Source organism: Schistocerca serialis, chromosome 1 (assembly GCF_023864345.2).
Source record: "Schistocerca serialis cubense isolate TAMUIC-IGC-003099 chromosome 1, iqSchSeri2.2, whole genome shotgun sequence".
Classification (NCBI taxonomy): Eukaryota; Metazoa; Arthropoda; class Insecta; order Orthoptera; family Acrididae; genus Schistocerca; species Schistocerca serialis.
Genome location: NC_064638.1, coordinates 704,204,151 through 704,218,119, shown reverse-complemented (window position 1 = coordinate 704,218,119; position 13,969 = coordinate 704,204,151). Strand labels below are relative to the sequence as shown.

General features: G+C 37.3%; 1 protein-coding gene across 4 annotated transcripts in view; it reads right to left on the bottom strand.

Annotated features, from left to right (window-relative positions):
- The window catches only part of LOC126480916 (uncharacterized), a 331,145-nt gene that overhangs the window by 265,151 nt on the left and 52,025 nt on the right, over positions 1-13,969 (bottom strand). For all 4 annotated transcript variants that reach the window (XM_050104327.1, XM_050104351.1, XM_050104343.1 and 1 more), the window contains exons 6-11: positions 10,925-11,128; positions 10,436-10,639; positions 10,167-10,280; positions 3,614-3,801; positions 1,779-1,905; positions 1,549-1,670 (exon numbers count right to left, since the gene is read on the bottom strand). In XM_050104327.1, coding sequence (XP_049960284.1) covers positions 1,549-1,670; positions 1,779-1,905; positions 3,614-3,801; positions 10,167-10,280; positions 10,436-10,639; positions 10,925-11,128 — 959 coding nt within the window. The remainder of the gene's footprint in view (positions 1-1,548; positions 1,671-1,778; positions 1,906-3,613; positions 3,802-10,166; positions 10,281-10,435; positions 10,640-10,924; positions 11,129-13,969) is intronic.

The following is a 13,969-nucleotide window of genomic DNA, read 5'->3' as shown; positions in this document are numbered from 1 at the left end:
AGACAGGCGTAAACTATCCTGAGAAAGTGTATTAACAACATTTGAAGAACTGGCTTTAAATGATGGCTCTAGGAATATACTATAATCCCCTACATACCGCTCACACAGGGATCATGAGGACAAGATTAGAATAATTACTGCATGCAGAGAGGCATTCATACAATCATTCTTCCCTAATATCTGGTAAAATGGGACATACCCTCTGCCACACACCTCACGGTGGTTTACATAAAATAGATGTAGATGCAGACCAGGGGAATACAAGGTAAACTTTCATTTGTTATACTTATGATTTGGCGAGACCCAGAGATCACTCAAGAGGTTGTCAATTTTTTACGGTGAAAACACCATAATACAACAAAAAACACAAATATAAAATAGAGTATCCTCGTTTACCATTCGCTATATGTAAAGAGTCTCATTCAGCTGAAATCCCAGTGCCAGTTTTCAATGAATTACCTTATTTGGAAATGCAGGAATGCGTGTCTAGTGAATGTCTGAGTGACACCACTGATAATGATTTTGCAACTGAAGATGATTACATATGTAAGGAATTTGAGCAGCTAAAGTTTGGCAAGAGATTTTGGACTATCCAGAAAAGTTTCAGAACTGTTAGCATTAATACTGTGTGTGAAAAACTTGCTTGCAAAAGAAGCTACAGTATTCTACCTTCAATCAAGAGAACATGTGTTTCTGCAATATTTTTGAAGTGATGATGGGTTTGTATATTGTCATTATGTATGTGGTTTAAAGGAGAGTTGGGAATTTCAGCCTATAACATAAGTGAATGGTGATTGTGGATCGATAGCTCAATGAGGAGCTTCAAGTGTGTCCTCCGCAATGTAAATTTATTTGGTGCAATTCCAATACGCTATTCAATTTGTTTACAAGAGGAATATGAAGACATAAAGAAAAGCCATTGATTTGTTGCAATATCACATGCATCAACATATCATCTGTGCTGACTTTAAAATGGTCTGCTGCCTCTTTGATTGAAAAATAAGTATGAAATTGCATTTTTTACATAGTCATTTTACTGACTTTCTGGAAAATCTTGATGCAGTCAGTGATGAGCAGAGTGAGCGACTCCACCAAGATATGAACATCATTGAGATATGTGTATGACGGCCGACTATTGTTGAAGAATTAAGCGAGAATGTCCACATATTAAACACCCCAGAAGAAGCTGTAAGCAAAAATTTTTGCTTATTATGTATGCTCACCATTTGGTAAAGAAAGTTTACTATTTGTATGAACACAATTTAACTCGCAGTAACTATTATAGCCTTGGTAAGAATAGAACATTTTTCTGTGAACAGTATATTTGGTAAGTTTTACATTTATTTTCCTATATATGCACAGTTTGCATGACTTTCGAAACAAAGAGAGAGTATTCTGTAGCTTAAAAAATTGATGTGATGGATAAAAACTGCAGTTATTTTTGTATTTGGAGGCCAAAGATTAGTCAAAAACAAGTCATGGATCTAAGACAGTCAAATTTCTGTTCTCCTGTATAATTAGCATAAATTTAACACATTTCATATTTACCTGTAAAATATGTCTACTGATGGAATGATGTGCGGGTAAGTAGATAAGCAGGCTTTATATCTGCAGACAGCATCTGGTTGATGATAAACAGTACACGTGTTGAACAGTCTGTTAAGAGATTCCTAAAACAAAATAACAATACCAGGTATTTGGATGGATAGATGTTTTTAATAATCAGCAACAGCATTAACAATGCAGTTAGATACTTATTGACATCCATAAAGCCACACCTGTAAGCCACTTCGTGTTGTCTCTTTTATTATATTGTTTGTCCCTGGCCATGGATGAACTTCAAAAACAATTTCTTTGTTCAAAAACTCAATCCCACTTCTTATATGCTGTAAAGCTACTTTGTACCTGAAAATAAATTGATAATTATACCACTAAAAAGTTTCCATAGCAGATAATTAACACATTTTATTATTAGTGACATCAGCAAAGTACAAGATATTAAAAAAAGTTACACAACAAGAAACTACAACACTGCCTCAAACCAAGCGAGTACCAAGTAAAAAGCATGTTTCCATTGAGAAAATGTAGGAGTGGTTTTGTGGACAACGAATTATTTTTATTATGAGAACATGGAAAATTTGTAAGAGACTGAGATGTGCCAGTCAAGGTTTTACAGGACGACTAAATCAATTCTCATTACACTTTCGCCTTCGAAAAGGAAGAGCTTGATCCGGGTTGTAGCTAAATTCTTTCAAAAAGGATAAGAAGATGTATAAGACTGTGTCTACTGCTCTACTTGCTTCAAATGCAAACTGAGTTTACTTGCTGCAGACAAAATTTCATACCATTCCTTTGGCCACTCATTACAACCTTTTGTCTGATAAAAATCAAATGGGAAGGTTCAGGCTTATGATTACCTTTCCTCTTTGTGGTAAACTAGTAAGCCAGATACCAAACTGGCAAAACTGGGTTATTTCATTCTTGGCTTTGAATGTCTCCATCTATTACTGACTTTCTGCAGTCAAGTTCTGAACTGTGATCACATCTCTTATTTCCCTAATACACCACAAGTTACATTCTATCACCCTCCTAATTGCCATAACATCCTTACCCATACAAACAATAATCCCAGGCCACTGTCAATTCACTATGGTTCTTACCCTTTCAACCACTCCCACAGTAAAACCTGCTCCTTGCACCAACCCACTATCACCCGTACTGGTCACATCACTGGCAAAAATCACAACAATAAAGGTAGGCATGACAACTCACGTCACTTATCTACTCACAAGTTCACTGCATGCCTTTCTTCATAGGAAGTAGCACTACAAATGTGGCAGAATTAATGAATGGACACAAACTCCTGATCTCTAGGTTGTCAACCTTCCGCTTGCTGAGAATCCTCTACAACATGACTAAGATATCGTAGTGTCTGCTTGGCCACAGGGGGTATTTGGCTCCATTCACACAACTCTGGTGACAGTAAATTGCAAAACAACACTTCTATTTGTATGTCATCCTCTCATGGTGAACCGAAAGTAAGTACGCCTCTTGCTTCCTTCTCTTAGTTCCCTCGCCTCAGTTTATTTTACTTCAACACAAATCTTTCCTGAGTTTTGTCTTATTATCGTTCCATCTGCTTTCTTTTACATTGACATTAGCACAATTGTTGCAGATCTTCTATCTTTGTTCTCCCAATTACTCTGATGTCTTTTCTTCCTTACACATTACGGATCCATTCATAACCTTGCTTACAAAGATTCTGCTCCTACCCTCTTCCCCTCTTTTTCTCATCCTGAAGAAGGGGACTTAAAAGTTCCAACAGCTGTGTGTTTTTTTCTTTTTTTTTTCATGTGCAGCCACAACACATACTGGAATAAATCTCCAGGAGATGTGTACAAGCCAGCCATCAGCTTACTCCAAACTGAAGTATTTCTGAAAGCGTGTTTTCTTTTTACACAATATGTTTTAGTTTCTGAAAGTTCATAACAAGTATCTCACAAATCTCAGTTTTATCAGTGGTCTACACTCTAGCATTTATAATACACAATACCATTTCCATACTTGATTTTTTTTTAAACAATTTTTTCATGTTAATAAAAGCATCACATACCGATTAAGTCTACTATATGCTGAGCCCAATGCATAATGAACTGCAGGCAAACGAGGTCCATGGGCATTCTTAACAGTTACAAGCATATTAATGGACGAAACTATATCCTCATAGTTCAATGCTTCAATCCAACTCCAGCATAATGCATACTGCAGCACACTATATTCAATCTCTTTCCAGCCATAAACCTGTAGGGAAACCATTAATTTCAGTCATGACTTTTGCAATGCCAGAAAAACTACAGTCCATCACAAGAATTTGAAATTATAAAACATATGCGAATAAGATCACAGAAAAAATATAAGCTTAACATCCACAGTATTAAGAAAAGGATAGACTGCTAGGCATTGCAAAGAAATTGTTGCATCATACTCACACACAATGGGAAGGACTTCTTCGGAAACAGAAAAAACGCACATTCACACAAACCAAATTCTCACAAATTACTACTCTAGCCTGACTGGAGTTGCTGCTGACATAAGCAGCAATCTGGGGTGGGCTGTCAAGGAGCATCTGGCTGGCACTCAGACGCGTGCGTACGCGCACACACACACACACACACACACACACACACACACACACACACACACAGAGAGAGAGAGAGAAACAGAGAGAGAGAGTTGGCAGTGTGTGTGTGTGTGTGTGTGTGTGTGTGTGTGTGTGTGTGTGTGTGAGCGAAAGCGCATGTGTGGGCGCGTGTCAACTAGCTCGATAAAGGACATACTCTGAAAGTTAACAAGTTTTCTGTTTTTTTTTGTACGTGCCTGTTGATGATTCAATGTTCTTGTTTTTCAGTGAGTGGTCCCTTTACGCCCTTAAATATTTACATTCTGCCAGAACTTTGCTACTATAATCTGAATATACAGGGTGAGTTATGTAAGATATAACACCCGATTTATTCCATGAACAGTTCCAGATATCGAAATGAGGATTTCGGCAAACAACAGTATGCTAAGGGGCACATCCTTTCGTGTGAGTGATAAAAAGACTCTTGTACCGATTGAGATATTGAAGCAAGTATTGTTTTTTAAAACTGGCATGATATACTTTTTAAATGGTATCTGAAAGCACTTGAAAAGACAAGAACGGTGATACAACATTTGTTAATTTTAAGGTTAAAACTCATCACAAAAGAATCCGAGAAATGTACTAAAATTCAAACTAATGTGGCCAGAGTCAACTATTGCTGTGTAAACATTGCCAAGCAGAACTCTCGTGTGAGGTTCCATCGTCATACGCAGCAGGACACTCCTACACCACTAAGAAAAACCTCATTACGTGTAAGATACAGATATTAGGTCAGCTATTATTCTTTAATGTGGACTATGGCATACACTAGCTTCTAGTGCATTAGATGGGGCTGAGGAAAACTATTTTAAATGTGTGTATGTTTCCAGGTTTTTGTGGAAACAACTACAGTTTTGTCAGGTAGGTTTCCACATCAACCCTCCCTGTCACCACTCACTTTTCAAAAGCGAAACACAAGCATTGGTCATTCAAGTCATTCATATTTCCTAGTGACAAATGGCCCTAGTCAGGGAAGAAATAAACTAGTTTATTAACTTTTTTAGATTTAAAATAATAATAATAATAATAATAATAATAATGTCACCCACAACATAAATACCTTTCTTAACAAAATGTTATTTTGCATTTTACTTAAGCATGTCCTCCAATAGTCAGGGAACCTTTCATTCAGTATTTGCACTGCAACTCAGCGAGAGTGAGTTGGATAGCCATTTTGTTGGAACCATATACACTGACATCTGTCCAATGGTACGTCTTCTACACGAACAGCTAGATTGTTCATAAGAAAGTGCGCATATGTATTTTCATTTACACCCTCGGGAAGAAATACAATTTCACATTGGAGTTTCCTATAAAATGCTGCACTATATGTTTACGTTCCACGGTCATTGGTGTTGTACCTGGTCAAGCCTGCGTGGATTTTCAGCTGCCCATCAGTGTGTATCATCTAAATTTACATTAATGTGGTTTGTGAGCATTGGTTCATTGGTACAGAGCACATGCTGGAAAAATGTATTGTTTCCCAGGTGCTGCAATGCAAACTGACAAGATTCTGTACAATGCTCACAATTATGTCCTTCCATAATTGAAGTAGTGACAGATGATGGTGGAATTTATGGCAACGCAAGATGTGAATGACACTCATCTGGCAGATCCCACATTCCTTGGCAATACATCTCATGCAACAGTGCGGACTGTTGAATGTTGTAGCCACAGCAGCTTCTTCATGTGCTCTTTCAGTTTGTCTCCATCCTCATCCTGTTTGACACTGAAGCTGCCTGTTCGCACTAGTGACCTAATAATCTGGGCAAATGCCCAGAGTGATGAACAGTGATGATCAGGATAGACATCCCTATACCGCTGCACCATTTCAACACCATTTCTGTGGCATTTGCCATACAAAAGTAGCACGTCTAACTTCGTCAGTATCCATGTCTGCATGCAAGAATGCTGAAGCAGAAATAGCTTGCGACAGATAACAATTCCTGCTAGTAGTGCATACAAGAGAACAGTCAACAGGCTTAATACGACAACGTACTACTCAACCACAATAGTATCGCACTCAGGCTCCCATGGCCATTGTCAGAAACATGGAGTAATGTTACGGTAAACAAGTATCTTGTTGACTAAGGAAAACTCATCACACTGCGAATGCCTTTAAGAAAGTTGTGCATAAGGAAAGTTCTGCATATACTATCAATTGGTTCAGCCTGTCCTCATGAAATATCACGATAAGCCAACTGAAGCTCCCTCACTCCCTGATGCAATTAAGGTCAACCAATAGTATGGCATGAGCCCGTTTGCAACGCAATAGCCAATTCCGGCCAACCTGCCTTTCAATTTCAGAATATTTCTCAGATTATTTTCTAAAGAGTTACAACTTCTAAATTAAAATGCATTGTATGACTGTACTTGTCTTTTCAAGCACTTCACGATGCCATTAAAAAAAAGTACAACATTAAAAAAAACCTTGCTTCAATATCTCTATCAATACAGAGTTAAGACTTTTTATGACACAAAAACGTACATGCCCATTAGCAAACTATCATTTTCCAAAAACCTGTTTCAATATCTGGAGCTGTTCACAAAATAAAAGGGGTGTTATGTCTTACAGAACACATCCTGCATACAACGTATAAGTAATCATCATACACATCCAGGCCACTAAGGAAATTTTATCACATTGTTTAAGTTATGATATCCAGAAAAAGTTATTTCTGTGAACGATATCCACTACAAAATAAACTCTTCACAACCCTCTGACGCCATTATAAACATGAAGCAGCTGATGTATGCAATACCATACACTAATGTTATTTATGGTGGTAACTGAATGAGTTATTAAATTTGCTGTATCATATCTCACAAATCTTAATTACAACTTTTAACCCAAATGTCATAACTTATTAATGAAATATGACACATTTTTTACTTTGTACTCAATCACTGCAGTTTGCAGCCTTCACATTAAGATGATACTATAAAATCACAACAGACTTGACAAAATTTAAAATTTCACCAATATGGAAACAAAATATTGATATTATTAAGACAAACTACATATGGTATTTAGACAATGTTGGCATTTACACAATGCACTGCTTTCTAGAACCTCAATGGTTGACTGTGATGGGATATAAAAGAATGAAGGCTGGTCTCCAGCAGACATGGTATGCAGACTGTAATATGTACTAAATGTTTTTATTTATTTATTTATATACTTGTTCCATAGATCTGTACATGTGAGCAAGTCACTCAGATGTGGAACGTGTCAATATACACAATAAAATACATAGGATAAAGACATTGTTATAGTATTAATAACAGTGCACAAAAGTCATACTTTTTAGCTTAAAAATTAGTCAACATAAATGTGAAGATAGCAGTTCCATATTTAGGGCATTATTGCATTTATTTTAACCTTGAACAGTAATCAAAACTTCCCACTTTGGGTTTAAAAGTGACCAAAAAATGGAAATGAGAAAAACAGGAATTTTTACATTAGGGCATTATTACATTAGTTTAACAGTAAACAGTGTCAAAAAATTTAAAAACGTATTTCCAATCTGGGTTTTACTTATTTCTCTGAAAGAATTCCTCTAGTGAATAAAGTGAGGTCTCAGGTAAATAATTTTTCAAGCTACGTTTAAATACTGATGTACTACTCCTTGTACTTTTGATGCTGTTGGGTAGGGAATTGAAAATTTTCGTTCCAGCGTACTTTACCCCTTTCTGAATAAGTGTCAAGTTCTTTAACTCACAGTGGAAATCCTCTTTTCTTCTGGTGTTATGTTCATGATGTAGGCAATTCGTTTCATACAGAGTGGGGTTATTTATTATGAAGCACATCAGTGAATATATGTACTGAGATGTTGCTGTCAGTATTTCAAGTCGTTTAAAAAGATTTCGACATGAGGTTCGTGGGGGTACACCACAAATGATTCTTATTGCTCTTTTTTGTGCTGTGAGGATTTTCTTTGTGGCAGGTGTATTGCCCCAGAAGATGATGCCATAACACATGACTGAATGAAAATAGCCAAAGTAAGCTGACTTTGAGATGGTAATGTCATTGAAGTGTGCCAAAATTCGTAAAGCAAATGTTGCCGATGTCAGCCGTTTTAGTGTTTGTAGAACATGATGTTCCCAGTTCAGCCTACTGTCCACGTATACGCCTAGGAATTTTGATAAGTACACTTGCTTTATCATCTGATCATTCTGTGTGATAACTATTTCTTTTGGGTTTTTGCGGGTTGTCTGAAACTGGATAAAATTGGTTTTTTTCGGGTTTATTGAAAGGGAGTTAATACTAAACCAACCCAGAACTTCTTTAAGGATATCATTGACCTCGGATTCTAAGTCAGTAGTTGACACATTATCCACCACAATGCTCGTATCATCAGCGAACATTGTAAATTTACACTGCTTATTGATGGATAAAGGCAGGTCATTAACATATATGAGGAACAGCAAGGGCCCAAGCACTGATCCCTGTGGCACTCCATGCTGCACAATTCCCCACTCAGAGTCCACTATATATTGTGATACACTATCTGAAACATCTAGAATAATCTTCTGCTTCCTATTTTCGAGGTACGATTTTAACCAGTTCCCTACAGGTCCTCTAATTCCATAATGACAGGCCTTCTTGAAGAGTATCTGGTGATCTACACAGTCGAACGCCTTTGATAGGTCGCATAAGACACCAATTGGCAGCCTCTTGCTGTTTATAGACTCTATAACATCATTTGTGAATGAGAAAATTGCATTATCTATTGAAACTCCCTTTTGAAAACCAAACTGCTGACTGTTAATGATGTTCAGGTCACCAAGGTGTGCCACAATCCTGTTGTACAGAGCTTTTTCTAGGACTTTTGAAAATGTTGTTAATGGAGAGATAGGGCGATAGTTTGACACATTTGTAGCATCCCCTGCTTTGTACAGGGGCCTGACAACATGTGAACTTCAACGACAGATCTCTCTATACTGACAAATTTATGTAGCCGAGTAGAATTGCAGACTTAACTTGAATTACGTGCATCAAGTCATTTCTGTCTTCAGTCATGTTTGTGATAAAAATTGTTTGAAATAAAAGCAGTAGTTGAAGGCAACATTTATCCATATCACATTGGTCAGATTCTATTGGCCATGGACAGATATTTGAATTTGACTGGGGCATAATTTTCATGCAAAATTAATTACTGAGATGCTCTTAACCCACATTACAGTTTTGAACATTTTTTGAGACTGACAAGTGCTGGTCCCAAACAGTTGAGTCAATTTTTTGAAACCATCTATGTGGTAATGTAAGTAAAGGTCACAGGTATCACATCCTGCAACCATTCATCATGTTGGGCCTTCATTTGTGAATGATCAAGGAAAAAAGATTTTGGAATTTCACATGATGCTCAATATCTTTAGTCAAGTAGTGTTGTACAGAACGTTTGCGAAGCATATGACTAGGTAAGAGTCTCACCTGCAGGATGTTGCAAGTTCGAATCTCGTCACTTGTTTAAATCTTTTTGTTGTTAAATCTCTGTCGAAATGACTCTGATCATTATTTTTAATCAATTAAGAGGTTTAAATGTAATTGTTTTTATTCAATTAAGAGGTTTAAATGTAATTAATTGAATAAAAATTATGATCAGTTATTTTGATAAAAAGTTTTAAAAATAAAAAAAATTTAAAGCACCTGACAAGAGTCAAACCAATGTGATGAGGGCCTTACACTATGCATTCAGTCTACACAATGCTACATTTTCGAAACAACTGAGCATCATGCAAACCAACATCACCATATAAATGTTTTCAAAAAGTTGATCCCACTGCTGGAGGCATCTCCTTGTGAGAGAGAATAGAACCAACTTACCGGAAATATATACACAGTTTGATCCTAAATGTTCATGCTATGAAACTGTATGCAAATACTGTAATGCACTACTACAAAGAGCAAAAAGGAAAGATTACTTTAAATTTCTTCTTACAACAAAGTACTGCAACAATAATGCTACTGAAATGATGATCTGACCTGGATATCCACACCACTCAAAATACTGTGCGCCTCCTTATATCTCTCTGCAGCCTTCCTTGGAAGACCTTTCTCTAAAAGCTGAGATCCTTCTTGTACCACGCTTTGTATGTGCTGTATGAAAATCATAAATTATTAGTATTTTTACATATACATACAAATTTTTGCTGCTACAACAACATTAAGTAGAACACTAAATATAAAAGTTAAACTGAAGCAACTGAATACAATTTTCTAGCAAGGCACAAAGACAGTAAAAATATACTTGCTTCCTTCGTAATATTTGCGGACTGACTTGGGCTATTTGTACATGTAGATATTACTTCATTTGAAAGTGTTTTTAAAGTCTGATAGAAGGCATCATTTTTGAAGTCCTGTGACTCAACAGGGCCCTTCCTCTGTTTCTTGTTTACTTTGTGCTTCTGTACACCAATCCTTGGTTCTGATGCACTCCGACTTTTTGTAGCAACAATCTAAGTGACACACCAATGGAAGAGTTATGAATTACTCATATTTGTTATGAACAGTACTGCTCTCAGATGTTTTTCTCTCAAAATAGACCCTTTATGTTTTGTATCAATACTACAAATATACAAAGATCATTAAAATATGTGTCCAGTCTAGTGAAGAAAATTTTACTTTCGTTAATGCAAGAGATAGAACTTATCTTCATACATTCAAAATATGTGAACTAAATGGGCCTAACATGCAATCAACAGTAATATAAAACAACAAATGTAATTCATAAAACTACTTGCTTTCTTAGCTGCATTGTCTAGAATGTCTTTGTCATTGTCCTGCACAAACTCCACATCACCCGTAATATTCTTTGAAGAATTATGCGAGACTCCATTCTCAACATCTTGTGAATCAGCAGGACTCTTCCCTTGTCTTTTATTTATTTTAATGCTCTGAATATTGTTTCTAGGCATTGACGCACTACGGCTTTTTGATCCAGATACCTGTATAAAAAATGTAACAGCACTTAGGAGTAAGCAAAAAAAGTTCATGTTATTAAAATAATACTGGCAGCAAATGTCAACTAAATACGAATTATTGCTTACATTTATACTCGTAAACTGAGAGAAGTCATATGTTACTTGCAAACTTTTATTGAATTCGATGCATAGTTCAATTTTGATTCAAATAATATAGTATGGAAGGAATTTCAAATAGAATTCCTAAAAACAACATCCTGAGTGATATATGTAATATGCCATAAGCCACACAAACTTCTCCAGGCAGATTAAAATATGTCATCACTAAACCATCAGCTTTATGCAAAATATTTGAGAAGGAAACACAAACATGAGCAGTGTTAGACTGGAACCAGAATACTTTACTTATTAAATCACAATGTGGGTTGCAAAACAGTTGCTCAAATAAGAATACTGTTTATACTCCTACGCACAAAATATTACAAACGTTAAGTAACAAAATACCACTAGTTAGTACCATATTTACAGTGATCCATCCAACAGACTGGTTGTGTAGATCATGATATTGTCGGAGAAAGTCATAAAAATTGTATAGCCTTGAAACTGATTTTACATGAATTTAACATGAAATAAATTGTGTGATGTAACTGTATGGAGAAAATAACACCAATACCAGAATGAATCTGCAGCTACAGGGTGAGGCAGTGAAACGGCACGATTTCGATAGTGGTTGTCGGGCGCGGAGGGGGGTTGCGAGAGTGGGGGAAGTGACCTTGGGCGTCTAGAGTGGTGGAAGTTTCAGTAGCCATGGAGCGTTGGTCGAGTGCGCAACGTGCATATGGCGTAAAGGCATATTACAAAAACGCGGATAGTGTGGTTGGTGCTCAACGCGCCTTTCGTCGTGAATTCAACCTGCCGCCACGGGCTCCCGTGCCATCAAGGAAAGCCATTCTCCTTTGGGTTAAAACCTCTGAAGCTACTGCTAGCACAACAAAGAAAAGAGGCGGCAGCACAAAAACAATCCGGACACCCGAGAACATTAATCGTGTGCGCGAAGCGTTGGGACGAAGTCCGCGAAAATCCGCGAGACGGCACAGCGCAGAACTTGGTCTCAGCAATCGATCAGTAAGACGGATTTTGAAGAGTGACCTTCACTATCATCCATACAAAATTCAGGTAGTGCAAGCCCTTAAACCTAATGACTACAATAACCGTATACGCTTTTGCCAGTCAATGCTTAACGTTATTGAACGAAATGAAGAAAGAGTGCATAACTTATGGATGAGTGATGAAGCCCACTTTCATCTTAGTGGGTACGTAAATAAGCAAAACTTCAGATATTGGTCCTCAGATAACCCGCACGAACTTCATGAAAAACCTCTCCAGTCTGAAAAAGTAACAGTCTGGTGCGCAATGTCATCTCGTGGAATCGTGGGGCCCTATTTTTTTTAAGATGAAGATGGCAACACAGTGACGGTAAACTCTGGACGTTATGCTGACACGTTGACCATTTTTGGTCTGCCTGGAATTGATCGACATGATCCAGATGCTGAAACACTCTTCCAGCAAGATGGTGCAACAAGCCATACTGCTAATGTCTCAATGGAATTGCTAAGACTTGCATTTCCACGACGTCTAATCAGCAGGAATGGCGATTTCCCCTGGCCTGCCCGTTCACCAGATCTGACGGCACCAGACTTTTTTCTTTGGGGCTACCTCAAGTGCAAAGTCTTCCAGGAAAATCCACCAAGAACAAAAGAAGACCTGAAGGAGCGAATTCGACAGGAAATTAACAACATTCCAGTACAGATGCTACGAAACGTCATGGGACAATTTCATCTCAGGCTTAGACAATGTGTGCAAAACCAAGGACGACACCTCACTGACACCATATTTAAAAAATGATTGTTTTTAAGTTAAATCTTTAATTTCCACTCTTGTACTTGAGATCCATGTTCAACTATTATGATTTTACTTGTAAATAAATCTTTGGTGGTTTTACAAAATCGTGCCGTTTCACTGCCTCACCCTGTATAATAAACTATATGAATGTCCTTCCCAAAATGTAAGTGAAAAGAAAACCTATATTTTATGAAATCTATGGTACAACGTAACAACTGATTCAACTTATAATTAATACACTGAAGCACCAAAGAAATTGATGTAGGCACGTATATTCAAATACAGATATATGTACATAGGCAGAATACAGTGCTGCGGTCAGCAATGCCTGTATATGCCTGGGGGCAGCACGGTGGCAGGAGTGGTGCGAGTGGGGGATACCACGGGGGCGATCACCGAGTATTGCGTAGAACTCCAGTTTCTCACCCTCACTGTCTCTGCCACCCCATTGAGCATGGAACTAATCTCGGCCAATGTTGTGACTTCAGTACTGAGAGAGGAACCACTGTCTACTGATCTGGCCATTAGCCACTTTTATTTCAACAGTCTTCCTTAGAATACAATCCCAAAACGGTGACGTCTACCTTAGCATTCTGTGCTAAGCGATACAAACAGTTGATTCACTGGAAAAAATTACAATTATACACCAGAGTGAGTACCTTATACAGGTGACCAATGTGTTAATCCTGTTATGATACCAACGCACAAAATTGAGAAAAATGTTTTCCAGTGATTCTATGCAAATGCACACCCACTGAAAAACAAATAAACACACACACACGATTATTTTTGCAAGAGTGTTTTTAATGAAGTCTTTGATTTTGATTATCACAAATTAAGGTCCTTTGTCAATATTCACTGATATCCTCAAGACAAGATTAACTTTAGCAAGCTATGTTGAATGTTGAGACAATTTATTAATGCATTAATAAGTAAAAGCTTGTTGAGCAATATGGCACTGCA